The 27,622-nt window shown below is 37.0% G+C and overlaps 1 protein-coding gene across 1 annotated transcript in view; it reads left to right on the top strand.

The window, feature by feature from the left end:
- The window catches only part of LOC131973824 (chemokine-like protein TAFA-5), a 69,662-nt gene extending 55,955 nt beyond the window's left edge, over nucleotides 1-13,707 (top strand). Inside the window, exon 4 of the mRNA XM_059335917.1 lies at nucleotides 12,225-13,707. Within this exon, the coding sequence (XP_059191900.1) occupies nucleotides 12,225-12,233 (9 nt within the window). The 3' untranslated portion in view covers nucleotides 12,234-13,707. The remainder of the gene's footprint in view (nucleotides 1-12,224) is intronic.
- The last annotated feature ends 13,915 nt before the right edge of the window (nucleotides 13,708-27,622 follow it).

Here is a 27,622-nt window from a genome sequence, read left to right as displayed (position 1 = left end):
GTCGGAGTGCTGAAGCCTCCTCGCCTGCTCGAAACCTCCTCGCCTGCTCGAAACCTGCAGAGGTACTTTGAATTTATTCTCGGTCACACCGGGAGAGAAAAGACAGAGGAACAAATCACAGACTGCTCAATCAGACAGAAATCCAATTCTCCTTGGAGAGAAGGACAACTATTTACTTTGAATGTGAACACGGCGGGATGCAAATTCACAGACTGAATATCCTGTAAATGTGGGACTTTTTTTAAAAGAACAAGAAAGATTGCTGCTACTTGTTTTCTGCTCTAATAGAAACTCAGTTTGACTCAATCTGGAAACAGTCAGAGGTAGTTTAGTCACATTAGGTGTTTTATTTTCTTATTTTCTACTGAAGATAAGATATTCCTTTTTCCCCACAACGGGGGAAATTTCCAGTGTGACAGCAGCAAAAAGTGTATAGAAAAAATAGAAATAAGTATCTATAAAATAACAATTAATACAAACAAGCAATATTAACAAGAAATATAAAAGTATTAACACTTTAAGCAATAAGAAATATACACTTAGGAACAATATATACAATATAAATCTGTTTATCTTCTTTTCAATCCCTATCCGTTTGAAAATCAAAACACAAAAAACGAAAAAACAAGTTTGATTTCATGTTGTATTTTTTATTTTATTTTTTTCAAGTAAAAAAACGGATTGTTTTACTCAAAATATGCCTGTAAAATATGAATTGAGTGTCATTTCTCATTTTTATTTTCCATGTCTCCTTTAACATAAGAAGATGGGAAATGAGACAAACAAAAAATGTTAAAAAATGTGCATTTTGCCACATATCCTTCAACCTTAAGTTTACCCTCCTTTCACCTTTAAAAAGCGTGTATGTGTCCGTGTTTTAAATGTACTCAAATGAGAAAGTGTGTCTGTGCTGCTGCATGTAGCATGGAACTGCATGGATCTAATGAAAGAGGTCGAGGCTGCAGGAACCTCGGGGTCATAGAAACCTGACCACATGACCACTAAATTGCAAAATGTAAATTTTCAAAATCAACCTTATTCTCATACTTGATATCCTGGTCATGCATTGTGTTTAAAAAAAAAAAAAGAGAAAAGTGGGACTTTTGTAGAATGTATAATGTAAATGAAAGGTTGATTATTGAAAAAACAGGTTACTTTTCGTTATTCGTGTTTTGATTTCCAAACAGATATGGATTGAACGGAAGATACACAGATTAATATAGAACAGGGATGGGCAACTGGAGGCCCGGGGGCAGCATACGGCCCGCACCCTCACTTGAAGTGGCCCTCAGTACAACTACATGCATTTGAGCATGAAATCTTAAAGGTGCAGTGTAAAATTGCACAAAATGACTTCTTGCAATTAATGTTGGTCTGCTGTTCTTGCACTGAAAAAATAAATAAATCACAGTCAGTGGTTATTTTTTATTTGCTTCAAACCTTTTGTATTTTGTATTTATACTGTTATACATGCATTTAAGCATGAAATATAAGTTACTGCACTGTAAACATATTTAAAATTGCAGTTTCATCATATCTGGTGCATGGTCCTATATGTGGCCCTGTGGTAGTGTCCATGAAAAATGGTGGCCCCCTCCAGCATTTAAGTTGCCCATCCCTGATATAGACAGACACACAGTTGAAATTGCACCATTAGACAGAGAAAAATATTTGTATCGCACAGTGGAATGATGATATACCTGATTGAAGTACTGAAGGCATTGATATTGAACATTTTGTGCACATTATAGTGCAGTTATAGTAAGTTTGGGCTTCAAACCAAGAATTTGATCATTTAAGTGCTGAATTTACAGACAAATTCAGGGTACTTTTTATTTTCATCCCCTTCCTGTCCAGTGAAAACCACGGATCTCCAGATGTGTTTGATTTTAAATGTTTGTGACAAACTGAAGCAAGACGTGTTCCTTTATGTGTCGAGAAAATCCTCCCACTGCTAAAGCTCAGTAATCTCTTTGAAAACCCTCTTGGATCAGCTGGAAAATGCATCGTCACAAAGCTGAAAACCTCTAAGTCTCTGTGTTCACAGGTCGATAATGTTTAGCAAAAAAAACCCCATTTCATTTAATTTTCTTGCTCCTGTTGCTTTTCTTTCCGTCATGCTTTTGCTGATGTTGACAGAACGTAGAATGTTGTGTGACGGTTTATATTACCAGTCGTAACAGGGTGTGGCTGGTATCGTTTTCGCCTCCAATCAAAGATCTAATAACATAATGAAATCAACGAGGATGTTGCTGCTGGCCATTAATAAAAATCCCTGTGTGTGTGTGTGTGAGAGAGTGAGTGTTCTTGTTCTTCCTACATAGTGAGGACCACAACACGTTTTTAACCAACAGAGTGAGGACATTTTTGCAAAGTGAGGACATTTCGGCCAGTCCTCACTTCTTTAAAGGCTTTTTTGAGATTTCAGACTTTGTTTTAAGGGTTAAAGGTTACATGATAATGATAATTCACTGAAACTGTATTGTGTGGTTACAAAACTAACTAACATTATTGTGAAAATGTCCTTCGTTTTCATCTTTGTTGACTTTTTTTCATACATAATGAAGATGGATAAGGCAAAGGAAATAAAGACAAAATTTACTGTGACCTCTTTTAATCTCCCACCCAACAAATACCCCATTATAAAAAGCTAACACTAACAAAAACTAAACTAAATTATTTCCAAAAAATAAAAACTAATTAAAACTAGCAAACTCACTCTAAAAACTCATTAAAACTGAGCTTGAAAACAAAAAATCACAAGGAAATTATAACTAAAACTAATGAAAAAAAATATTATAACCTTGCAAATTCACTATTACAATGACGAATGAGCCCTCACAAAGATAGAAGTACAAGAGTGTGTGTGTGTGTGTGTGTGTGTGTGTGCGTTCTCGTACTTCCTACATAGTGAGGACCGGAACACATTTTTGAGTGAGGACATTTTTGCAAAGTGAGGACATTTCGGCCGGTCCTCACTTTGTTAAAAGCTTTTTTTTTTTTTTTTTTTTTGAGATTTCAGACTTTATTTTAGGGTTAAGGTTACAATTAGGTTAATGTTAGGTTTAGGGTTGGGCATTTAGTTGTGATGGTGGAGGTTAGGGTTAGGGTTAGGGTAAGGCGCTAGGGAACAAGGTTATTATAGTTATCGAAAACGAAACTTAATAACGGAAACTAGAATTGAAAAAACATTTTCGTTAACTGAAATAAAAATGAGATTTAAAAAAAATGATAATTAACTGAAACTGTATTGTGAGGTTACAAAACTAACTAAAATTATAGTGAAAATGTCCTTCGTTTTCGTCTTTGTCATCTTTTTCATACATAATGAAGATGGATAAGACAAAGGAAATATAGGCAAAATTTACTGTGACCTCTTTTAATCTCCCACCCAACAAATACCCCATTACAAAAAACTAAAACTAATAAAAACTAAACTGAAACTAAGCATTTCAAAAAATACTAAAAAAAACTAAACTACAAGAAGCAAACTCACTCTAAAAACTAATTAAAACTAGCTGAATTTAAAACAAAAATTGACAACGAAATTAAAACTAAAACTACTGAAAAATCCAAAACTATTATAACCTTGCAAGGGAATTCACTATTCCAATGAGGGTCCTCACAAAGATAGAAGTACAAGCATGTGTGTGTGTGTGTGTGTATGTGTGTGTGTGTGTGTTTGTCAACATGGCAGAACGTGTTCCTGGAGATAACTACTGTAGTGGAAACTATCACAGAATAGTTTTTTTGTACTTTACCAGGTGTATATGTCTCTCTGTCTGTGAACAGCATCACAACCATTCAAGATGCAGTCACTGAACTATACAGGTGTTTAGTTAAGATGAAAATAAAGGCAGTGATCTGAGATGGGTGTGTTAGAGTTAGAGTGGATTGTTACATTCTCGTATTTTGTTGGATGTTTTCTGTATGTCATCACCTGAATGTAGGGCTGGGCGATATACTGATATAAAAAATATATCTATATATTTTTAAATGTGATATGGAATTAGACTGTATCGCATATATCGATATAGTTCAATTTATTTTCTTTCTTTCTATATAAATGCTGTCTTTACTAGGGTTTGTCATGTATAGTTCTTTTGTAATGTTCATTATTCTTTTCTCATTGTGTTAGATTTATGTTATTTGTTCCTGCCCAGGGACTACAGATAAAATTTAACTAGTAGCTAATTCTGGTACGGCTGAGAGCCATGCACTGTCCCTGTTAAATAAACAAATAAATAAAGAAATATATTTATTTCAGAAAAAGATTGGCCTATTTTATTTCATAGGCTATTTTTATTTGAGATATTTTTTTTATTTAAATGTGAACTTTATGGAGCTTTAATTTTTTTTTTTTTTAAAAGGTACTCCTGTTGTTATACAGTATTTATGTTAACGGTTTCAATAAAACTATTTGTGACATGTCATAGTTGGCTTTGACTTTGACTGAACATTTGTTCTCACTTTGCAATAAAAATATCAGGATATATACTGTATATATCGATGTTCAGCCAAAATATACCAGGATATGACTTTTGGTCCATATCGCCCAGCCCTACCTGATTACAAATCGAGAAAATCCTCTCCGACATGAAGGATTGTGGGATACGGAGGACTGAGAGGGTCTACCTGTCCTCCGCAACAAGACTTAACCCTGAAACCAGGTAGCAGCTTTTATGTTTTTCATGTTTACTTTGGTCCGAGGATGACCCGAGCTCAGTGCATCACAGCAGCCGTTTAACCGAGGCCGTTCATTGTGTGCTCTGACTGCAGGAACTCTCCAAACAGACGTTCACCTCCATGTTTAATCAGATGAGCCGAGCGTTTAGGTCCAGTCTGAATGTTGATGCTCTTCTCAGGGTGATGTATGGTTCAGTGTAATCCAGCTCGTCCTTGTCTGACTCCTCCGGCTCTTTTAGGATTCCAGCTGCAGTCAAACAGGATGGACATGAATAATTCAGGGGTGAGCGGCACAGAGGTGCAGCTTCTTCTTCCACTTCTTCTTCTTTTTCTTGTGAGTCTTCACCTGGAAGCAATTACAGCTGGAGCTCAGCCTCCACAGAGGGGACAGAAATGAAGTGTCCCGGCTCGTCCCCAGAGCTTCATGTTTTTAATCAGAGTCTCTGAGCCTTCAGAGGACACGTCTCCGCTCTATGAGATGCAGACTCTACATGCTACTGTATGAATGAGAGGGTGATGTAGTTCAGCATCAAAGACACCAAAGCTCATGATTTATTCAGGGAATTAATCAACTTTATCCACAGTTTGTACACACTGTGACTAATCCGTTACAGCTCCATTATGTAAGGATTAATATTCGACGAGGTGTCCATCATCAGGAGGACAGTTGTCTCTGCATACTCCATTAATTCTTGATAATGGACACCGTTTGTGTCCGATAAGACCAGAGACTGTACATAATGAACGTAGTCACCGTGACGTCACCCATTGGTTTGTGGCCTGTTGGAAGCATCAATTTCAGCATTATGCTCGTCGCCATCTTGCGTCGCCATTTTGCTTCCGAAACGGGGAGCAGACCATAGCTGCCCATACTTCCCGTACTTACTATACTTAGTTTGAGTACGCAGGGTGTTCCAATTCGGATCGCGGCGAAAAGAAGTGTACCTAAAGGACCCGGATGTTGCCTTCATAACGGTCAAAACGCTGAGTGTGCAACGATGTACACTTTACGCCCTCAACGGCCGCCATCTTGTCTACGTAACGGAAGAGGGGGAGCCAGGCAGAGAAGAAAAAATGTTTTTTAATGGCGGCCGAAATGGTTTGCTGCGTTAATGGAGCCATATTGCAGGATTGTAGAAGTAAACCAACGATGGGACAACACAAAGGGTATTTTTTTTGCCGTTCAAAGCGGGATGTTTTTGGCAGGTGACGCTATCGCGATCGTAATTTCCGGTGAGTGCACCACGGACAATTACATTTGGAACGACACTCACCTGCTGAAATCTGCGTACTTAGTAAGTGCGGATAGTGTACTGCGTTTAGGTGTACTCATGGAAGTATGGATATCGGAACACAGCTCATATTTGGACTGTGGAGGAGCGAGAGGGATCTGACGACAAAACACGAACACAAAAACTATATATTAATTTCTTTTTTAATTCTTATTCCGTTTCCTATATCTATGTGTCTGTATCTTGAGCTGCTGTGACAACTAAATTTCCCCACTGCGGGATAAAAAAATAAACTGATAAAGTTTAAGTAAGTTATGTGACTCACGTTTTTGAACGTAACTTACTTTTTTCCATAACTTACAGTAGTCACGTGACCCTCATAACTACTTCACTTCCGGCATTTATGTACATTTATTTCCTGTTTAAACTGCCTTTTATAACCCCTACCCTAGGCTAGTGGTTTTGTAACCTAAATCCACAGAAACTGCAGCCTTTTTTACAACCGCGTATCATACGTATATGTATAATGGCGTGTATGCTATTTTTAGACCGCGCTGCTGAACCGCGATCCCCGAAACATCCATACGTGTGGTAATGGGTGGTACTGAAAAATGACCTATTCTGCCATTTAGGCTGGAGATCTTGTAGGTAAGGACAGTGCAAACAGACCAAAAACACAGCCAATAAAAACATTGTGATAACGAAGAAAACGAACTGGCAAAAAAGTGTGCTTTCTCAGGGGACTTTTTCTTTATTTTGCTGTTGAAATGCCTTCTCAATATTATAACAACATGTCACTCTGGGATAAGCAAGTCTAATATAAGTATATGTAAATGTTTAAATAATAATGTAATGTATATCTATATTTTTTTTTAACTTTGGGGTTTTGGCAACCCACCGCACAACACGACATGTTCAGAACAGATTACAACGCTTCCTATGATGAAAGTTTTTCTTGTGTAATTAATCCTACTTCCAATTGCTTCTGCAGCCGACGTGTGTGCAAAATTGCGTGTGACACTAGAGCAGGGCTGACAATTAATTTTCCCTAGGGGCCACATGAGATACTGTGAAGGTTGCAGAGGGCCGGACCAAAACTCTGAACTCAATTCTGCTCAGTATTAATTTCATCACTTTATAAAATGCATCAAATTATCTGGTTTTGAGCTGCTACGGGTGAGAATACATGTTATCTTAAGACTATGGTAATGTGGAGTAACTCAAATATAGCAGTAAAAAATAGTAAAAACTCCAATCATTATCTCACTTTTCCATTTATTTTAAACATAACATACATTCAAACCACAAAAACAATATAGAGCATGTATGTTTTGCAGCAAACCAGCAATTTATTAGTGTTTCTGATGTAGCCACGAGGTAACTCTTTCGCGGAACACATTTCTGTGCAGGTGGGTATGCACACATGCACATACCTTAGACTGTATAAATAATGGACATAGTTACCGTAACGTCACCCATTGGTTTGTGGCTCGTTTGAGCCATTGAGTTCAGCGTTACACTCGTCACCATCTTGTTTTCTGAAACGGGGAGCAGACCATATTTGAACTGTGGAGGAGAGAGAGGGATCTGAAGTCACTGGGATGTTAACTGATGTTAATATTGGCTTACAAAAAACAAAAACAAAATGAATGTTACTTACCTAAGAAAAATGAACACGACTCCTTGGAGTGTCTGTTAGTCCAACCAAACGCTGAACAAGACATTTTTAATGAACAAAACGTTCATTAAAAATGTAATTAAGTGAAAATACTGTGTGAAAAGGTCAAAGATATCAGACCAAAGGACCATATTGACATGTTGCTGTGGATACGCATTTCTTTTCTTCTCTCCTGATGGCGGCTCGCCTTGTTAGTGACCTGTCAATCAAAGGTAGCCCCAAATCATACGATTCTATTTTCTTCTAAATGGGGCCATTATTTACACTATTAACGTCAAATTGTCTTGAAGAACATTTTTTACTTGCGATTGAGATCATAGTGTTGTCCTAAAAAAGTTCTGAGGTAATAAATCAAGTGAGAAGTTTTCTCATTTTGTATTGAATTGAATGGACCCAAATGCTTTTGCAGCCGCCGTCAGCGCCCCCCTGTTGGAAATTTCGCTATAATGCCGCTTAAGACACTTCCTGGTTGGTTTCACTGCTCAGACCCGGAGGTTGCCGCTTGGCTCATACGTATAATCGCTTTCAAAATAAAAGCACGGGCCCACAGGCCGCCTAATGCCCAGGTCTGCACTAGAGTGACGTGTTCTGATAAGGGGTCTATAGTGCAGAAAAAGTTGTTTTTTTCTATTATGTGTGGTGATATTCAGTAAAGAGCTGGGTCTTTAGTCTCTTCTTAAAGATTGAGAGGGACTCAGCAGATCAGAAGGAGCTTCAGAGGAGAGTGCAGCTTGAGACGTAGGGCCCTGTAGCAGACGCCTAGTGAGTGTGAGTGTGAACCTGAGTGAAGGAGTTGATCACTTCTATGATACAGAGCATCAGTAGGTTCAGAGGGCCAGTGCACTCGCTTGTAGCTTCCATGTTTCAGTCTCGTTGCTGCAGAGGATAGAGCACTGAAGGAGGACATTCAGTGCTGCAGATAATTACAGTGAACTGTTTGACTGCATCCTTGTCTCTATGGTTACTAGCAGCCAGCACATTTATTTAGAGCGGTGAATAGACGGTTTAACCACAACGACTAAGTAGCTGTTCACTGTCAGGAGCTGATGGACACCCTGCAGCCAAACAGACGTCTGTGATTTTCTGTTCTTCTTTTTTTCCACCATGAATTAACTTTTATATCAAAGCCTGATATCTTATTCTTCTTGCGGTGCAAAAATTATTAATAACACATCAATGAGCCACACTGTTGTGTTCTTTCCTTACCATCAACACACACACACTGGTTTGACTCAGTCCCACACACACACCGTCCTGCTGCCCCAAATACTCACCAAATGTGAGTTAATCCACTGCTGAGAATAGTCCCCAACAAATGTACTGTTTCCTGCTGTATAAGAGAGACTGGTCTCCCCTCAAAAACGACAATATAGGACTTTTTTTGAATAGGCTGCAAAATATGACTCATATTTACTTTTAAGACTGTCCTGCGAGTTGGAATTCACATCCAGGTCGTACCAAAATCTGACTTAAACCCAAGAGAGCGGGGTTCATGTCCTGTGTAAAAACAAAAGTTAAAGACATGATTGAAACATCACGTTTTGTGAATTACATTTTTACGTAACTTAAGGTAGTCACTCGTAACTACTTCACTTCCAGCATTTACGTAGATTTATTTACTGTTTAAACTGTCTTTTATAACGCCTTACCAGGAAGGCTTTTGCCCTTAACCTAGGTCAGTGGTTTTGTACCCTAAATTCACAGAAACTGCACCATTTTTGTTAGAGGTGGGGGGAAAATGGATACAGCATAGTATTGCGATATTTTGCATGGCTATATAATATCAATACATGGCCGCCAAGTATCAATATTTAGTGTTCAGACGTGCCATCAGTATTTTAACCGTTTCTTTTCCAGAGGCCGTAGCGGGCTCACTTTTGGGAATATACTGGAGATACTAGTATCATATGAAACTAGAAGATCTAAGTAATCTATAGGCACCATGACAGGATATCGTGTCAGGAAGTTGTTGAAATAACACTGCAAAGTTCGGCTTTTTTTATGTTTCATTCAAAAAATTAAGTGCAGTGAAGCTTAAAGTTGAAGAAAGTTTGATAAAATGCTGCAGTCCAGTTCAGTTTGACTGAATACTTTGTTGGTCAGTCTGTGGGTTTGACTGTCATTGTGAAGAAATAAAAAGACTGAAGTGAGATGAATAGACTGAGAATTTTTCTTATTTGACAAAACAATTCTTGATTTAATTTAATTTTGTGGACACAAAATGCAGTTAAACAGTTAAATAGCAATATATTGTACCACAATACTCACCATATCGTAAAATGCTTAAAATCGCAATAATATCGTTTTGTGACTCAAATATCTGGGAAAAATCGTATCGTGGGGCCTCTGCTGATTCACACCTCTACTTTTTATTACAACAGTGAACTGTGCATGTATTTATAATGATGTTTGGTATTTTTACCGCGAGTCAAAACGCTCATATGTCCATCCATCCATCCATTCTCGTCCGCTTATCCGAGGCCGGGTTGCGGGGGCAGCAGGATAAGCAGGGCATTCCAGGTGCCCCTCTCCCCAGCCACAACGTACAGTATGTATTAATTCTGTCATTTAGGTTGGAGATTTTGTTGTAAAAACAACACTGATTAAAAGAAACATGAAAACAACTCTATAATTGTGTTTTTAAAGATTCTTCAGTAAAAATCAGTGGACTTACAGCTGAGAGCAACAGACAGGAAAGTATTGAGCGATAAACCAAGACATTGTTGGTTTTGGTCTGCTAATGGGATTTGTTGACAATAAGAAAAATGCAGGAAAATCAACCAGCTGTTTTCTTTCTTCTTTTGTAGTCTAATTTTGACATTTCCATGTGGCCCAGTAGTTAAAATGCACACCATGTTTTTTGCAATCACAGCCCTCTCTCTCCATCCCTGATTTTTGACTTTCTGACTTCCTGAATGAAGAAAATGTTTTTAAAGAAGAATTTCTTTTCTTAACTAAACACCAACTCCAGGCCAATTTCCCACCTGTTTCTCAGAGAGAGAAAACCCTGGAAAAAACAGCAAGTGTCAGGCTGCTGAAACAAAAACACCTTATTAGGGTTGTACACCTCGGGGTTTTAGAGCTTTCTCTGTGAAAACAGCTGCCTGCCGCTGAAAACGACGTTTGGTTCGAGTTCCAGCTCGGCTGCTTTTAATTGGATGAAGGACTGTGTGGTTTTTAATTCTGCAGTCTGTGTGAGGCTCGTTTCCTCTAATGAAGCCCAGCGGAGTCGAGGCGCTTGTCGGCACCAGCTGGAAGAGAAACACCAAGCTGAGGACTCGAACTGAGCTGCTGCTTTTAAAGCAGTCTGAATCTAATCAATAACTTTGTTTTATAAGATGTATTATCATTATATATTTATTTTATAATGGCACCACTTTCAATTTACAAAAAGGAGCTGATGCATAGTGCTAAAAGTACATCAACATTCATCGCTGTCTCATTGGATTTAATTTTGATCCATTTGACAGAATTCTGCTGCATAACTGAAGCTGAGCTGTTAACAGTTTCTCCAACAAGATGCCCAACCAAAACAACAGAATAGGCCTTTTCTTAAAAGCACCCAGCAGTGTTGTAGTCAATGCCACCTAAACCGAGACCAAGTCAATACCAAGACCACGGCGTATAAAGACCAAGACCAGTCCCAGCCATCTCCGTTAGCGTTGCTTTGCAGAATTTACAAGTTGCGCTATGTTTTCTTTTTTTGTAGTTGTGCGCAGAAATTCTTTGTGATTTAGGTAACCAAATTTTATTACAGACGAGCTGACTCACATCTTCTTACGGCCTCTTCTCCTCTCACTCACATGACCTTATGAGGGGGCGTGTGTGAAAGGAGGCGGGAGGGTTGACGGTGACAACAATTTTAAATGATTTGAGTCATGTTAGTGATTGAACAACAAAAACATGAATGTTGAGTTCACCAAGTAAAATGACACCCATCCCCCTCCAAAAATCCCCAAATAGTCCCATTGAACATGTAAATGAACAGAACATGTGATGTGGAAGAATGGCCAGTGCATGTAGGGGGCGTTGCCTCAATTGAGGGGCGTGGCCAATATGGAGGGGGCGTGGCCCCAGCAGCCCTGCAATCAGCTGTGTGCATGTGATTGAGGAATAGCAGATATTCAAGTGTGCATGAAATCTGGTTGTTTTAGTCAAGAATATGCTAAAATATATTTCCCAACCATATTTAAGTTCGCTGTTAAGGGCCAACCTTCAATTTTGTAAATTCACAGTTTATTTCTGTAAATCCCATAGAAAGTTTCCAACATTGAAAATTCCTATAATTTTGCAACCCTATACAATATAAATTTTTGTATAAAATAACCAATTTTAATAATTAAGGGGGACTACATGGTGGTGTAGTTCTAAGCAGCATGGGTTCTCTCCGGGTACTCCGGCTTCCTCCAACAGTCCAAAAAACGGGTGATTGTCTGTCTCTATGTGTCAGCCCTGTGATAGTCTAGAGACCTGTCCATGTGTACCCCGCCTCTCACCCAATGTCAGCTGGGATCGGCTCCAGCCCCCCATGACCCGAATGATAAGCGGTTAAGGATGTTGAATAAATTAATATTTAAATGATGAGCAGGCATCTGATTGGTTGTGACGGATTATTTTTTGTGTTTCAGGTCTCCTGACAGCGGCGATGAGGACAGACGCTCCTGAGAGAGAAACTGGTTCCCATCGTCCATCGCTCATCATCGCCAAGTGGAGAATCTGCCGCCGCCACCACTAACGCTGCTGACGAACCAATCATCAGCCGCTATCAGAGCCGAGGGGCGGGGCGTTGCCACTTCCTGCCTCATGCTCTGGAGACCTGCGACCTGCTCCACCTCTTTCTGGGAACATATTGTGTATTTTCCAGGAGATTTGAGAAAAAAAAAAAACAAAAGCGGATTATTGTAACGAGCTGCTGGATGGATTTCTTTTTTGTTTGACACAAAACTCTGTTTCGTTTTTACAGACCAAAGATGAACAGAGCCGACGATGAGACGTTTTTAGACACACCACCATATCTATGTAAAGAAACGAACACATTGTGATATTATACAGTAAGTGACTTAACTGAGCAAAGTAAAATTGTATATGAGTTAATATCCTAAACGTTTATCTGTGTGAGGAGAGCTGTCGATGTTTCAGATGTTCTTGTGCTGAACATCAGTCGGGCGGAGAGGCTGCAAATCACTTCATGCATTTTTATGATGAGAACATAAAACCTTGTGCACTTTAATCAGAAACATGAAGATACGGTATATTTTAAAGTCAACCAGAGTACAACTAAGTACATTTATTCTACAAATCTGATATTTTTCATGCCACTTCACTACAGAAACAAATATCATCCTCCTTACTGCACTACATATATCTTAGAGCTTTAGTTAGTCTACAAATAAAGATTTTGCACACAAAGCAAACAATAATGTACAAGTGCAGCTCAAACAATGAGTCATTTAATTGAAGATCAGTTGACAGAACTATTAAGTTATTTTTAATAAAAACTATTAAGTTATTTTTTAATGAAAAATGTCCTCTTCTTAACGAGTAACAGGCACCGTCCCAAAGCACACACAAGCGGCCCAGTCCTCCGGCAGCAGTCTCTCCCAGCTGCAGTCAGAGCAGGAGATGTTAACCCCTCAGCGTCCAGTCTGCAAATGACTCACGCATGCGCAGAGTAGCTGCCTCAACCCTATCCAACTCAACTCTCTCAACTTTATTTGTAAAGCACTTTAAAATCAACCACAGCCGCAACAAAGTGCTGTACATAAACAAGCAAACAAGAAACAATAAAATAAATAAAACAGGATTACACACTAAAATAAATAGTTGCCTTGCTTTTTAAAAACAATGAAAAAACAATAAATAAAAGCAAGCCATAAAACACTAAAACGAGCAGAGTCTCATGCATGGTTGAAAGCCAAGGAATAAAAATAGGTTTTAAGATGAGTTTTAAAAATGGACAGTAATGGTGATTTAGTGAGGAAACGTCTGTTTTCTACAAGAATAAAATGAAACATTCAAAAGATTAGGTTAGTCCAGAGAATACTTCTTCCTACGTGATCCAGTCAGCGTCGACTAGTTAGTAGTGGCTCAGAAAGTAGCTACCCGAGGCAGATCCTTGGGCGTATACTCTCTCCCAAGCCACACCCATAGTGGCTCACAAAAGGAAACACGCCTTAAATGAACATCACACACAAAAACAGAATCATAAAAAAATTATATTGTAAGCCTCTTTGGGCTCAATTCAATGTTATTTTAAACATGAAGTTCTCATCATAAAAGCTGCAAATGATTTCTGGCTCCTCTCCACCAGACTACATGATGCATTCAGTCAGATTTTACATCCTTCAGTGCCACATGTGGACAAGCTGCAGTCAGCATGGTAGGTTTTAATGAAACAACAAGCAAACCATTTCACACTAGAAGCCGAGCTGTCATGTCTGTTGTTTGGGGGTTCGGGAGAGAAGCATTAAATGTATTTTCAAACAAGCTTAAAGTTCTATATTTAACAGTTTTATATGTTGTATCTTTGTAGAAAACCTTTATTTGACATGTTGCTGCTGTTCAAAGCTCACATTCAGTTTCAAAAACTGTTATATATATATACCACCTTCTGATAAGTTTATAAAGCATTTATAAGTTGTAACTAATGGTTTTATTCATTTTAATTATTTAAACCTAAACTTTTGGTTTAGTAGGTCGTTAAAAGTACCTTTGGCTGCTTATATGTTCAGTTTTAAATCCAGTGGAAACTACCTTTAGTGATCACGGTTACAGTCAGCTGCTTATATGGATCAAAATAAACTTCGGTCGGAATCATTCCCATGTAAATGCTGTTTAAAGAACTTTTAATATAGCAATCAATCGGCTTATTCATGCATGGCAATATATGGGGAAAAAACAACCTAATTATATTGTAATTGCTTTTTTTATTTAATTTACTCTACCTGTTGCAGAAATACCAAAAATAATACTTTGATTATTTAATCTCAAATATACATTTCCAACCCAGTTCATTCAGAAATGCATTGAAACAATCACCAATGTTACAGTATTTGTAAACAGCTCAATACTGTTTTGTGTAATACACAATAACAGGGGTGGGCAATTAATTCTTACAAGGTGCCACATGAGATGCTGCGAAGGTTGCGAGGGGCCGGACTAAAACTCTGAACTTAATTCTGCTCAATATTAATTTATTTGCTTTATAAAATGCAGTAAATTATCTGGTATTGAGCTGCTACTGGTAAGAATACATGTTTTTATTAGAATATTAATGTTGAGTAACTCAAATAAAGCAGTAAAAATAGTAAAATCTCCAGTCATTATCTCACTTTTCGATTTATTTGAAAACAACATAGATTCAAACCACAAAAACAATATAGAGCATGTATGTTATGCAGCAAACCAGCAATTTATTACTGTTTTTGATGTTCTTCTTGGGCTTGATTGTCTTGTTAAAAAGTTAATATTCTGTATTAACTTCTTTTTTTAACGCGAGATGCCATTTCAGCTACAAGGTAACTCAGTGTTTTTGGAGAACACATTTCAACTCAAATATAGCAGTAAAAAATAGTAAAAACTCCAATCATTATCTAATTTTTCCATTTATGTTAAACACAACAACTGCAAAGACAACATACAGCATGTGTGTTTTGCAGTGAACCTTGATGAAAAAACTCATTGTTACATCCACGTACGAAAATCGCCTTCAAAATAAAAGCACTGCGGTTGTATTAATTTATCGTTTCTAATTTCCGGGTAACCTCATGCGGGCCAGATGTGAACCAGGTCTGGTCTGTACTCTAATTATACCTTTAAAAAACAGTAATCTATACTTTATATACAGTATTGTACTGCATTGTGTACTTTAATAGTACAGTGCAGTCCTTTAATTTATAGACAAACATTTGAATCAACTGTAGAGTATTTAATCAATAGTGAAGCCGTGTTTTCATCTTGTAAATATACAATTATTCATTAGAGAGGTAATTACATTAGAAATTACATTACATTACTTTTCCATTTATTTTAAACATAACAATTCATGAGAGAGGTTATCTACATTAGAACTAAAGAAAATGAAAAACATAAAAAGCTATCATAATCACCCGTTAATATTGATCAATTTGCCTGATCACTAAAAGAAGTTTCCACTGTATTAGTAATAAAGGTTTATTACAATAATCCATCAATCCTGCAACTATATATATCAATCAAAGTTATTAATAAACATAACAACAGAAACTAAAATGACACATCAAGTGTTGAAGGAGGGGTCATTATTAATAAATAATCCAAAAGTCTTTAGTTACAACCTATAAATCTTATTTATAAGAAGTGGTGTCGAGGTTTTTCTTCAGTTACGTCGGTGATGTACACCAACTCCCACAATGCATTGTGTCTTTAGGTCATTGCCTTACTTCATCTGAGTCTCACCGTTTTCTGTTTCCTCTGCCAGTATGAAACATATTTTACATTAAACAGAAAACACGAGTTCATCTGTGTTTCATCTCGAAGATTTTCTTCTCAGATTTGAAGAATTTTTGTGTGGAAGACAAAAAGAGAGAGGTAAGATGTTTTTAAATATCAGATGGGATGTACCTGAATACGTTATTATGGGGAAGGAAACAGGTATTTATTACAATATATAATAGGTATTCCATAAGAAAATTCAGCTTTAATAGTCATTTACCACATTAACAATGTCTAGTCTGTATGTCTGATCAATTTAATGCTATTTTTTTTTTTTTTTTAAATTGTGCTTTTCTTCAAAAAATATACATTTCCTAAGTGACCCCAAACTTTTGAGCGCTAGTGTATGTTTCTTTAAATTCCGAAAAAGTAGAGTATAAGGATTTGGACATCTATAAAATCAATTTGATGCTTTAAAGGCATAACAATTGCATTTACAATACATTTTAGGTTTGAAAGAAATAAAACATTTACCAGATTAAGCATGACCACGCCGATTTCCGGTATTCAGAGACAGATAATTTTGTTGGTTAAACAGATTGAGATAGTGACATCTCTGTTCACTTACAGCTTAATTGATTTTTCTAAGTATGTGAAGTTGTCCCGGAAACTCTGAATGCGCAACAATGATTTACTATTATTTGAAAAAGAAACAAAGCAATGTTTATTCTGTCAGTCTTTTTAGGACATATCTACCTGGTTAGTAAGTATACAAATGCACCTCTTTTTTAGAGAAAAAAAATCTGGGATAAAACCATAAATAGCTGTAACTTGCTAAGGAAATGTTAGTTCTAGACAAAAATTTATATAAAAAAATTAAGTCTAAAACATCTAAATACACATTTCTAAAGGGGAAATAACTTCCTGAGGATCTCAAGTTTTTTTTATGTGTTGTTTTTTTTTTTTTTAGAAGACCTGTGTATTCACCTAGTAACAGACGAAGCAAATGCAAAATTGGTAATTTAAATAAGCCAGAATAAAACTTCAGGTTCTGTTGAAAACAATGATGTACAGTCATTACAGTGGAAAAAATTATCAGACCACCCTTTTTCTTCTTTTCATCTCTTGTTCATTTTAATGCCTGGTACAATGAAAGGTACATTTGTTTGGACAAATATAATGATAACAACAAAAATATCTCATAAAAGTTTAATTAAAGAGCTGACATTTCCATGGTTTTCTTGACGATAACCAAAATCATTATCAAGAAAACCATGGAAAATGTCTATATATCAGCTCTTAAATTAAACTCTTATGAGCTATATTTGTAGTAATCATTATATTTGTCCAACTAAATGTACCTTTAATTGTAGGCATTTAAAAGAACAATAAAATGAAGAAAACAAGGGTGGATACGAACTAAATTCTCACAATGTATACGTTTAACATCGAGAACTTGACTTTTTAGGTTAAAAATGTATCAATTTGAAAGCAGCATTAATCAAGGAATTATCTCAGTTTGCTCACATAATATTCATATTGTATATTATGTAATAATTTGAATAATAACAGAATCATTGGTTTTACATTTGCAATAATCACAGGTTTATTTTGTAATTATTTGCTTCATAATCATTGTTTGACCCTTGTAGCAGTCCTGACCTTCAAATAAGCACAAAAAAATAATTATTAATCATGTTTTTATGCAGGATAAAAGTTGTTTACTGTGGTTGTTCACATAAACACGCTCTGTAAACAGCGGATTTGTATCCTCAGCTGGTTCCTCAGACTGACAGGTGTTACAAACTCCGTCGTCTCCCTGTCAAACACGAGCCTTCAGATGTTTTTCAGACGTTTTCCTGCTGAATTCACAGGCTGAACGTGTCAGTTTTCAGGCTTCAGATGAACTAAAAATACTGAGCAGAATGTAGGCTGAGCTCTCTGAGGCTTCACTGCTCTTACATTATCCTTTTTTATTTATTAACTTTATATTCTGGCCTACTTCTCCACACTATTAGCCCACTTTTACACACACAGAACAGGAAATCACCAGAAATCTACTCCTCGGGATCAGTGAGAGCTGACAGGAAGTCATAACTGTGGCTTTTAAAGTTCATTTAGAGCAGCAGCCGAGTGAAACTCTGTCAATGAACTGTGTCATGTCTTTTATAAGATTCGTATGATCCCAGATGTCCGGACTTCCCTGCACCAGCAAAGTCCACAAGGAGCATCAAGATCAGTTTCTGCAGACTGCTCCACTCTTCACTCTCACTTAAAGCAACAGGGATGTGACTCAATAAAAGAAACCATATTAATCAGGACTATAATCATAATATCAATCTATCACTGTAAAAAATAGTTTGTAGAAATTACAGGAAAACACTGTCAAATTGCGTCAGAAATAGGGCGTAAATTTTAAAATTGAATATCACCGTATAAGACGCTTTTAATTACCGTAAATCACAGAAAAGTACAAAACGTTTTAACTGTAGAAAACACACCGTTTTTTTTCTTGTAAAATTACAGGAGAAAAACCTTAATGTCAAAAGGACACAATTTCCCTAAAAATAAAGGGACTGTTCAGTCAAAATTACAGTTTTTAATAATATTTACATTTAAATTTGCAGTAGAAAACCCACTCACTGTATTTTTTAGGTTGAAGTTCTGGCAACCACAGCTGCCGGTATTTTACTGTAAATTTAACAGATTTTTTAAACATTTTTTACAGTGTATCAGGTTGAATTTAACAATTAAGATAAGCTTCGTCACAATATCCAATTTTCACACGATAATCAGTACTTTTACTTTAGTAAAGGATCTGAATACCTCTTCCATCACTGCCTGATACTCACAGAACAAAGAGGATAATCCTGCAACTAATTATTGTCATAATCAATAAAATCTGTGGATTATGTTTTAAATTCACAGCTATAAAATGTCAGAAAATAGTGAAAAATTATGCCACAGTGATGGCCTAAATATGTTTTGAATGCAGGATTTTTACTTGTGGAGTAATTCCATACACTGTAAAAAAAAGATAAACAATAGCTACTCAATAAAATTGAGGCAACAGATTGCACGCAATATTATTAATTAAATCTATCTATGTTACAAGTTGAGTTAATAACTTAACATTCAAATTCATTCAAAATTATCTTGATTTAGAATTACATAGACATAAAGATTATATTTAATGTGATCGAAATAAGTAAATTATATCTCAAACATTTTTATGTTAAAGTTACTTAAACAACTGCCTCAAAATCAAGGACGCATTTATATTTAATACATTTTATCAAATATATTAAGTAAAATGAAATGACTACTATATAATTTATTACAGTGTAGTGTTGTATTAGTACTTTTACTTAAGTAACAGATCGAAATAATTTTTCCACCACTGGTAACAGGGAACTATTTTCTTGTTAAGATTTTTGGTGAATGCTGAATAAGTATGTTTCCTAAATGAGTTGAAAATAACATGAAGCTCTGTGCACGGTTGGTGAAAAGAAGAGGAGCAGAGCGGCTGCAGGTTCAGGTCAGACCTGCATCCTTCTGCTGTGGCTGGTGACCTGTAAGTAGCCGGTGGAGCCAAAAAAGCTTTGAGGTGATGAAACTGTTTGTGTTCAGCTCAGCTCTGCTTCTTTCCTCCCCTTTATGTGCAGTGTCTCTCCTTTTTTTTCCTTTCATCTTGAATTCTTCACTCAAGCTGAAACATTTCCAACCTCTCACAGATCATCTAGTTCAAATCGATTTGTGCTGCCCCCTGATCCCAGCTTTTCATTAACATTGTATCCAAACATGCTGCTAATAAAATCTGCCATCTAAAAGCAGCGACTCGCTCCTGACCCGGAGCAGGCAGTCCACCATTGTATTTGTGATTGATAATGCAGATTTGTTGTATGGGAACATCATTTTTAGGAGATCTGGCTGATGGTACGTCTGCAGGAAGTCCACGAGGACCCGATCTACTGTTAACATTTGAATTGAGCTTTCTCTTTTCAGAAACCACAGAGAGACAATTAGAAACAATTAATTGATGAATCATTAAGTTGAGCCACGGAAATTAATCATCCGCAATTCACATAATTAATTCATTGTTTCAGTTATTTATCAAGGGATGAATTTCTGGTTGCAGCTTCTACAGTGTGCAGATTGTCTGGCTTTTACCTTTTTAACCCTTTATCATGCGAAGAATAAAGAAAATATATATATTTCGAGAAAAAAGTTGCAAATTTACTACATTAAAGTGGCAAATCTAAAAAAAAAAAAAGTCGCAGATTTAAGAGATTTAAAGTGGCAAATCTGCGTGAAAAAAGTCGCACATTTACGACAAAAAAGTGGGAAAAAAGCAGCTTTTTTCTCGCAGATTCACCACTTTCAATCTCATAAATCTGCACATTTTTTCTCGTAGATTTTAATCTTGTAAATTTATTTCTCAAAATACGACCCCCCTCCCCCTAATTTCTAGGGTTGAAATTTGGAATTTGCAAGTATTTAAATGAGTGTCCTATTAAAGGTTAATACTAGACATCACACTGTAAAAAAAAAAAAAAAAATGTTGTTTTTACACTAAATAAACGGCAGCTGTGGTTGCCAAAACTTTTACAACTTTTTATAATATACTTTTAAAAGGATATTAGCATTGTTGATTTCATGTTTAAGATTGGCATTTTATTCAATATTTTACCGTATAAATAAAAAGTTTTTCCATCAAAAGAAACGCTGTTCTGCCATATAAATGACAAGAAAATACTTAATAAATGCTGCACAAATTAAAGATTTTAACATTAAATATTACAGTATATTTTTGTTAGAGATCTGGTGTTTATTACATTTAACAGTGAGGAAAATTATTTTTTACAAAGGATAAATGCAAAATTTACAGTGATTGCTTGTATATATATTACAGTATATTTTTGTTAGTGGAGTAATTTTGTTTTTGTTTTTTTTTATGTAAAAAAATACTGTTTTGGCTGATATATAGCTACATTTACGGTGTTTCATTGTTACTGAAACATGGTTTAGCAGTTTTTCCACAGTAAAATGTACAGACATTTTTTACAGTGCAACATGGAGTCTGGAGAAATGAGATGAAGGGGTTTTCTTCCCAATACTTTCTGATGTTAATCCATAATGAAAATAATCATCAGTTGCCACCCTAATAGGCTCCTAACTGACATGTGGGAAAAGTCACACCTTTTTTATGGGTTTCCACTAAAAATGAGACATCACAGTCTGTCATTTAGCGTCAATATGCCGTGTTAATCACGATATCTTGATTTATGTAATGATGAAATGTATAACAGTAACACTTTGTGAAGCCTCCCTCCCTCCCTTCCCCTCTGTCGCCACGGCAGCAGGGAGTTGAGCTGATGTCAGCCAGTCGTCAGGCTCCATTTAACATCACTAACAGCCTGAATACATTAACACCTTCTATTACACCTCTGCTCTGTGTGTGTGTGTGTGTGTGTGTGTGTATGTGTGTGTGTGTGTGTGTGTGTGTGTGTGTGGCCGTGAATTACTCGTGTTGTGGGGACATAAAAGATTAACATTATGGGGACAAAATACAAGTCCCCATAATGTAAATCATTAAATTTTAAGGTTGAAACTGGGTTTAATGTCAGGGAAAGGTCAGGGTTAGATAAGCAGCACTGAGGGAAAGTCTGGAATAAAAATGTGAGTCCTCGAAAGTGAAGGAAACAAATGTGTGTGTGTGTGAGTTCTTGTACTTGCTGCGCAGTGAGGACCATGTTTTTAAGCAACAGAGTGAGGACATTCATGGAAAGTGAGGGCATTTAAATTATCATCAAGTTAAATTTAGAGTCAGGGTTGGGATTAGGCATTTAGTGATGGTTAAGGTTAGGGTAAGGGGCTAGAGGATGCATTATATCAAAGAGGGTCCTCACATAGATGGTAAAAGTACAAGAGTATGTGTGTGTTCCTGTGTTCTTGTACCTTCAACAGAGTGGGGACCATGTATTTAACCAACAGAGTGAGGACATTCATAGGAATTGAGAACATTTCACTTCTTTATTGGCCTGTTTGAGGGTTATGACTTGTTTTTAAGGTTCAGGTAATTAGGGTTCGTTTATGTTTAGGGTTAGGTATTTAGTTGTGATGGTTAAGCTTCGAGAATGCATTGTCTCAATGAAGGCTCCCCACAAAGATAGAAGAAGAACAAGGATCTGTGTGCGTGAGTTTAATTGAGTAAATGCTTTGCAGATTAACTGAAAAATAAATTGTGGCACTTGTCTGACCTGCTAACATTTAGTGCCTGAATTTGACTGAAAAAGGTCCCAGTACCCTATAATTCAGCAGTTGAATGACCACTGCATGTTTCTGGATATATAAAGGAGATACAGTATATATATATATATATATATATATATATATATATATATATATAATATGTAAAATACTACAGCAATATAACATAGAAAATAATATAATGTCAAATTTAAAACAATACCTCAATTTCTAATTATTTGCTGTATATATATATATATATATATATATATATATATATATTCTGGTTATATATATATATATTCTTCTAAATGTCAACACAAGCAACATATATTCCTTTGTGTAGCTCCGTGTAGCACTTAAAAAGTTGTTTTTAGCAGTTAAACACCGCCAGTTTAAAGTTACAGTAAACTGAGCTAACACTTCTGTGCTTTCATATGTCTTTTTATTTATTTAATTTGTTTAGAGAGTTTTATATTTGATTATATTATAATTTTGTGTATTTGTACTTCATTTATCGAGACCAAAAAGATCCAAAGATTTGCATAGATTTATTTGTAACCCTAGCCACCAAATTCCATTAAAATAAATTCATTTTGCCACAATAGTTTTACCTTTTTCAGTGCTGGTGTAACCTTTAACTTAGTTTTTTATTATTGATAGGTTGAAATTCAAGTTGTATTAACCCACAATCCTCCTTTCTTTGACTACTCACAGTTATAGATAAACATTATTCTGTATTGTTACTTTGTAAAAGAATGAAGAAAGAAGATTTCACACATACATTGGAGTTGTTTTCATGTGGAGCCTCACAGTCCTGATGTAAACTCTGTGAATGTTAAACCAGACCTGGCAAAGCTCCACAGAGCTCTATTAAACCCTGCCAGCCTCGCTGACATGGTGCCATTTAAATGTGACTCGTGTTGTGAGAGGGCTGCTGTGTGTGTGTGTGTTTGTCCTCACATTTGATATTCCAGCAGTGTTTCTCAGTGTGGGAATCTGGAAAAGTGTTGTTTAGTAAACCTCACAGCTCCTCAGCTCAGTCAGAGGACTTTTATTCTGAAAATCTGATGCACTTGACGATGGAGGGCGGTTCTGGTTCCCCAGAGGATGAATCCTAACAATTTTGGTGACTTATGACTTTTTCTCTATAACAAAAGTTTTCGTAGGAAATCACACGAACGATTCATGTTTTGTCATTGTTAGCGTGTAGCTCGAAACACCAGGGAGTGTAGAAGGAGGAGAAGACACAGGGTCAAATGGCGCCATATCTTACGGGTACAGCTTTCTGGAGCTTTTTATCCTCATTTAGCTCCAACTTTTTTGGTGTTTTTTGTGACAGGATCACCTGCTTAGGGACTGTTTTTTGTTTCTGAAACGGTTCATCTGCTTGTCACTAAGGCCTCGTTCAGACTGCCAGCCAAAATCAGATTTTTAGCCCATTCAGATTGGAACTGGATGGCTTTTTTGAAGTCTGAACAGTCACAAATCACATGAAATCCGATTTTTGCAGACCGGATCGAAACCACCTTCGGGAGGTAGTTTTGAAATCGCATTTGGACAGATGCGTCTCAGTCTGAACCGCTCCAAACACGGTTTTGACTGTCCGTGATGTCACTCTACGCGGCTCGCGTATCGCAGAGACAAGGTGTCCATCGGCAGCCGCGCCCGAGTCATGAAGCCCTGGCGCGTCTGAGATGTTCTGCACCTCTACTGGACAGTGATAAGGGCAATATACTGAGGTGACCTGCCTCCCTCATGTTTGTTGTTGTTGTTCTTGTCGCTGTCGCAAGTAAATGACGTCTGACGCCGTGACGCCGTTACTATGGCAACTTGTCAGATCAGTCAATAATGTGGCCCAGTCTGAACAGAGCCATATCAGATTTGGACACTTGCTAAAAACAGTGTGGACAGTCAGCCCTAAAAATCTGATTTGAGTAGGAATCTGATTTAAATCAGATTCGCCTGCTGTCTGAACACCCTTGTCTGCCCTGCAATCACCTCATTCCCCTCACCTGCGCTTCCCTGTCCATTTCCACACCTGGCCCTCATTATCCTCATCAGCCATCCATTCAAATACTACCCATTCACCCTCTGTCAGGTCATCATGCCACATGCCCTGCTCTCGTCCTGCCAGTTTTTACGTTGCCTGTGACTTGCCTGTTTCTTCTGCTAGATGATTTTTTGTGGCCTCTCTCCCTCAGTTTAGATTGCTTCTTTAGTTTGCTGCCTAAGTTATTTTGCTGCTTTAAATAAATTTTGTTCTGACACTTAAGATAAGTGCTTTTGGGTTCTGTGCTTTCTGTGTAATGATAATTTTACTGTCTTGTTTAGCGATTTCGTCAATCAGGCTCTGATAAACTCACTGCACACTGCCAGCTCAGCACCAGACAGCAGACAGACACAGTTAGACAGTTAGCTGCTGAACAAAGTGGAGCATTTAGCTGCCAGCCAGATATTTCTCTCTCTCCACTCCAAGATTATGTAGTAGCCGCTAACACTGCAAAACCACAACTACGATATAAGCCGATAATATGTCAGTTGCTGTGTTTACAGCATAAACTTGTCTGTGTGACGTAACCCACAGCTTTCTGAAGGCTCCGACAGGTGCTATTGTTGCACTGTTTGTCTCCTCCCAAGCAAGGTAGAAGGAGGAGAAGACACAGCGTCAAATGACGTTATATTCTTAGGGTACAACCATAGACTGTATAAATAATGGACATAGTCACCTCAACGTCACCGTTGGTTTGTGACCCATTTGAAGCATCGAGTTCAGCGTTACACTCGTCGCCATCTTGTTTTCGGGAATGGAGACCAGACCATCTTTGGACTGTGGAGGAGTGAGAGGGATCTGACGACACTGACTACACGCCTCTCTACTCCAGCAACCTGACTGAGCGAAGCCGCTGCTAATTTATGTTAGCATTAACTGGGATATTAGTTTTGGCTAGCAAAAAACTAAAATAAATTGTATGTTACTTACTTGAAAACTGAACAGGGGTCCTTGGAGTGTCTATTAGATCAACCAAACGCTGAGCAAGACATAATTTATATATATATATATATATATATGACATGTTGCTGTGGATACGCATTGCTTTTCTACTCCCCTGATGACGACTCGCCTTGTTAGTGACCTGTCAATCAAAGGTAGCCATGCTCCAAATCAATTCTTTATCTTCTATTTTCTTCTAAATGGGGCCATTATTAGAACTATTAACATCAAATTGTCTTGAATATTTTTTAATAACGATTGAGAATGTATTGTTGTCTTCAAAAAAATTCTGAGGCAATAAATCAAGTGAGAAGTTTTCTCATTTTGTATAGGAATGAATGGACCGAAATGCTTCAGCAACCTCCGTCAGCGCCCCCTGCTGGCATTTTCAGTAGAATGCCGCTTAAGGCACTTGCTGGTTTGCCTCACTGCTCAGACCCGGAGGTTGCCGCCTGGGTACAACACATGCAGTTTAACAGGAGCTGCGATGTTGGAGGGTTCAAGATGTTCTATGCTTGTGCGCTTCCTGTTGAGCCTTTCTGCAGGTGCAGGACAGATTTTATGTGTTGTACCTCAAGAATATGCTGTAATTTGACCACACATCCCTTCCTCCTTCTACAGTCCTTGCAAAATGCCACTGTAAACTTGACTACAGGCAGCTGGGACAAACATCTCCAGGCCATTTCTTTGGGTGTTTTCCTTATTTTACGCACAGATATTAATTTGTGAGGTGTGCATGCTGACTCTAAGAGACCCTGCAAACTACCCATGATGCATCTCTCTGTATAGGTCTGAAGAGATGCTGATATGTGTCTCTGGAGAAACAGAAATCTTGCCTGAAAAGGGACTAAAGACCAGAAGCAGAGGGAAACTACAAGGCTAAGTTAGTTTATTACTATTATAATCAAGTAAATAGGTATATGTATGTGTTATTCAGGCAACAGCAAGTTCATAAAAGACAAACTTTATGAGCTAAAAGACAAACCAAAGAGAGAATCTGAGAACAACTTGGAGGTCAGAGTGACTTTCAAATCGAAGTTCGGGACTCTTTCTGTTTTTGGAATCAATCAGCAGCTGATGAGTTCTGTCCTGACTGATTTTACTGTGAAGTGTTCAGAAAACAGACATTTTTCAGATCTTGTAAGATGGAATTCATACATATTTATATCCATATAAATGCACATATCATCTGCATGAACACAAACAAACACGTTTCTTTTTACAGCATCTTTGTGTCCTTGAACACCTTGAAAACACCACACAGGAGTGACGGAAGAGAGTTTGAGGACCAAATTTAGGACTGGAGTTTTAAATATTAGTCTGAGCGTCCACCTCAGGTTAAGTTGTGGATTTTAATCCCAGGCTGAAAGACAGAGATGCTGTTTTCAGGTGAAACAGAGTGCTCGCTCCCTGACAACGTATACATCACCTCTGGATGTCACAGGTCATAAAACAACCTTTCATGTCTCGCAGCTGAGTCACAGCAAGAATTTATGGCTCTATGATCAAAGTGAACATCGTAAAAGAGTAAAATATCTTATAGACTGAACCTGGTGAGAAGATTAACAAAAAAAAAGAGTAAACTGAACAGTGATTTTGATCCTTTTTCCACCTGGATTTCCTCATTTGTTTTTAAATTATTTTTTTTAAATGATTTTAAAAACTGTGGAAAAAAACTGGTCATGGAAAAAATTATTAGATCACCCTTGTTTTCCTTTATTTAATATTAATTTTTAATGCCTGGTACAGCTAAAGGTACATTTGTTAGGACAAATATAATGATAACAACAAAAATAGCTCATAAGAGTTTAATTTCAGAGCTGATATTTGGCCATTTTCCATGGTTTCTTTGATAACGATTTTGCTTATTATCAAGAAAACCATTAAAAATGTCAAAATATCAGCTCTTAAATTAAAATTTGATGAGCTATTTCTGTTGTTATCATTATATTTGTCCAAACAAATGTACCTTTAGTTGTACCAGGCATTAAAATGAACAAGAAATTGAAGAAAATTTGTGATCTAATATTTTTTCCCACGACTGTATGTATATGTTTCTGTAAAAAAAAGTCTTGTTTCCTACCATACTTTACTTCCATTTTCCAATATCTTATATTTCTACCTTTCTTTATCTCTATTTCACTATTATTTATGAGTTTTAGCTTCTCTCCTGATAACCGTCCATGTTAAACACATCACATGTTCTCATCGAGTCTGCAGGTTGAGCTGATAAGAAACGGTCATCTTATTGACCTCCGAGCAGGAAGCTGTTAATGGATGCAGGAGGCATGAAAAATGCAGCAGTTTCCCCCGAAAACTCTGGTCCTGTATGTAACATTAGCATGATGGGACACACACACACACACACAC

The sequence above is a fragment of the Centropristis striata genome, chromosome 6 (genome assembly GCF_030273125.1).
Source record: "Centropristis striata isolate RG_2023a ecotype Rhode Island chromosome 6, C.striata_1.0, whole genome shotgun sequence".
Lineage (NCBI taxonomy): Eukaryota > Metazoa > Chordata > Actinopteri > Perciformes > Serranidae > Centropristis > Centropristis striata.
The sequence above is the reverse complement of the archived record's forward strand: the minus strand, read 5'-3'. Positions and strand labels throughout refer to the sequence as shown.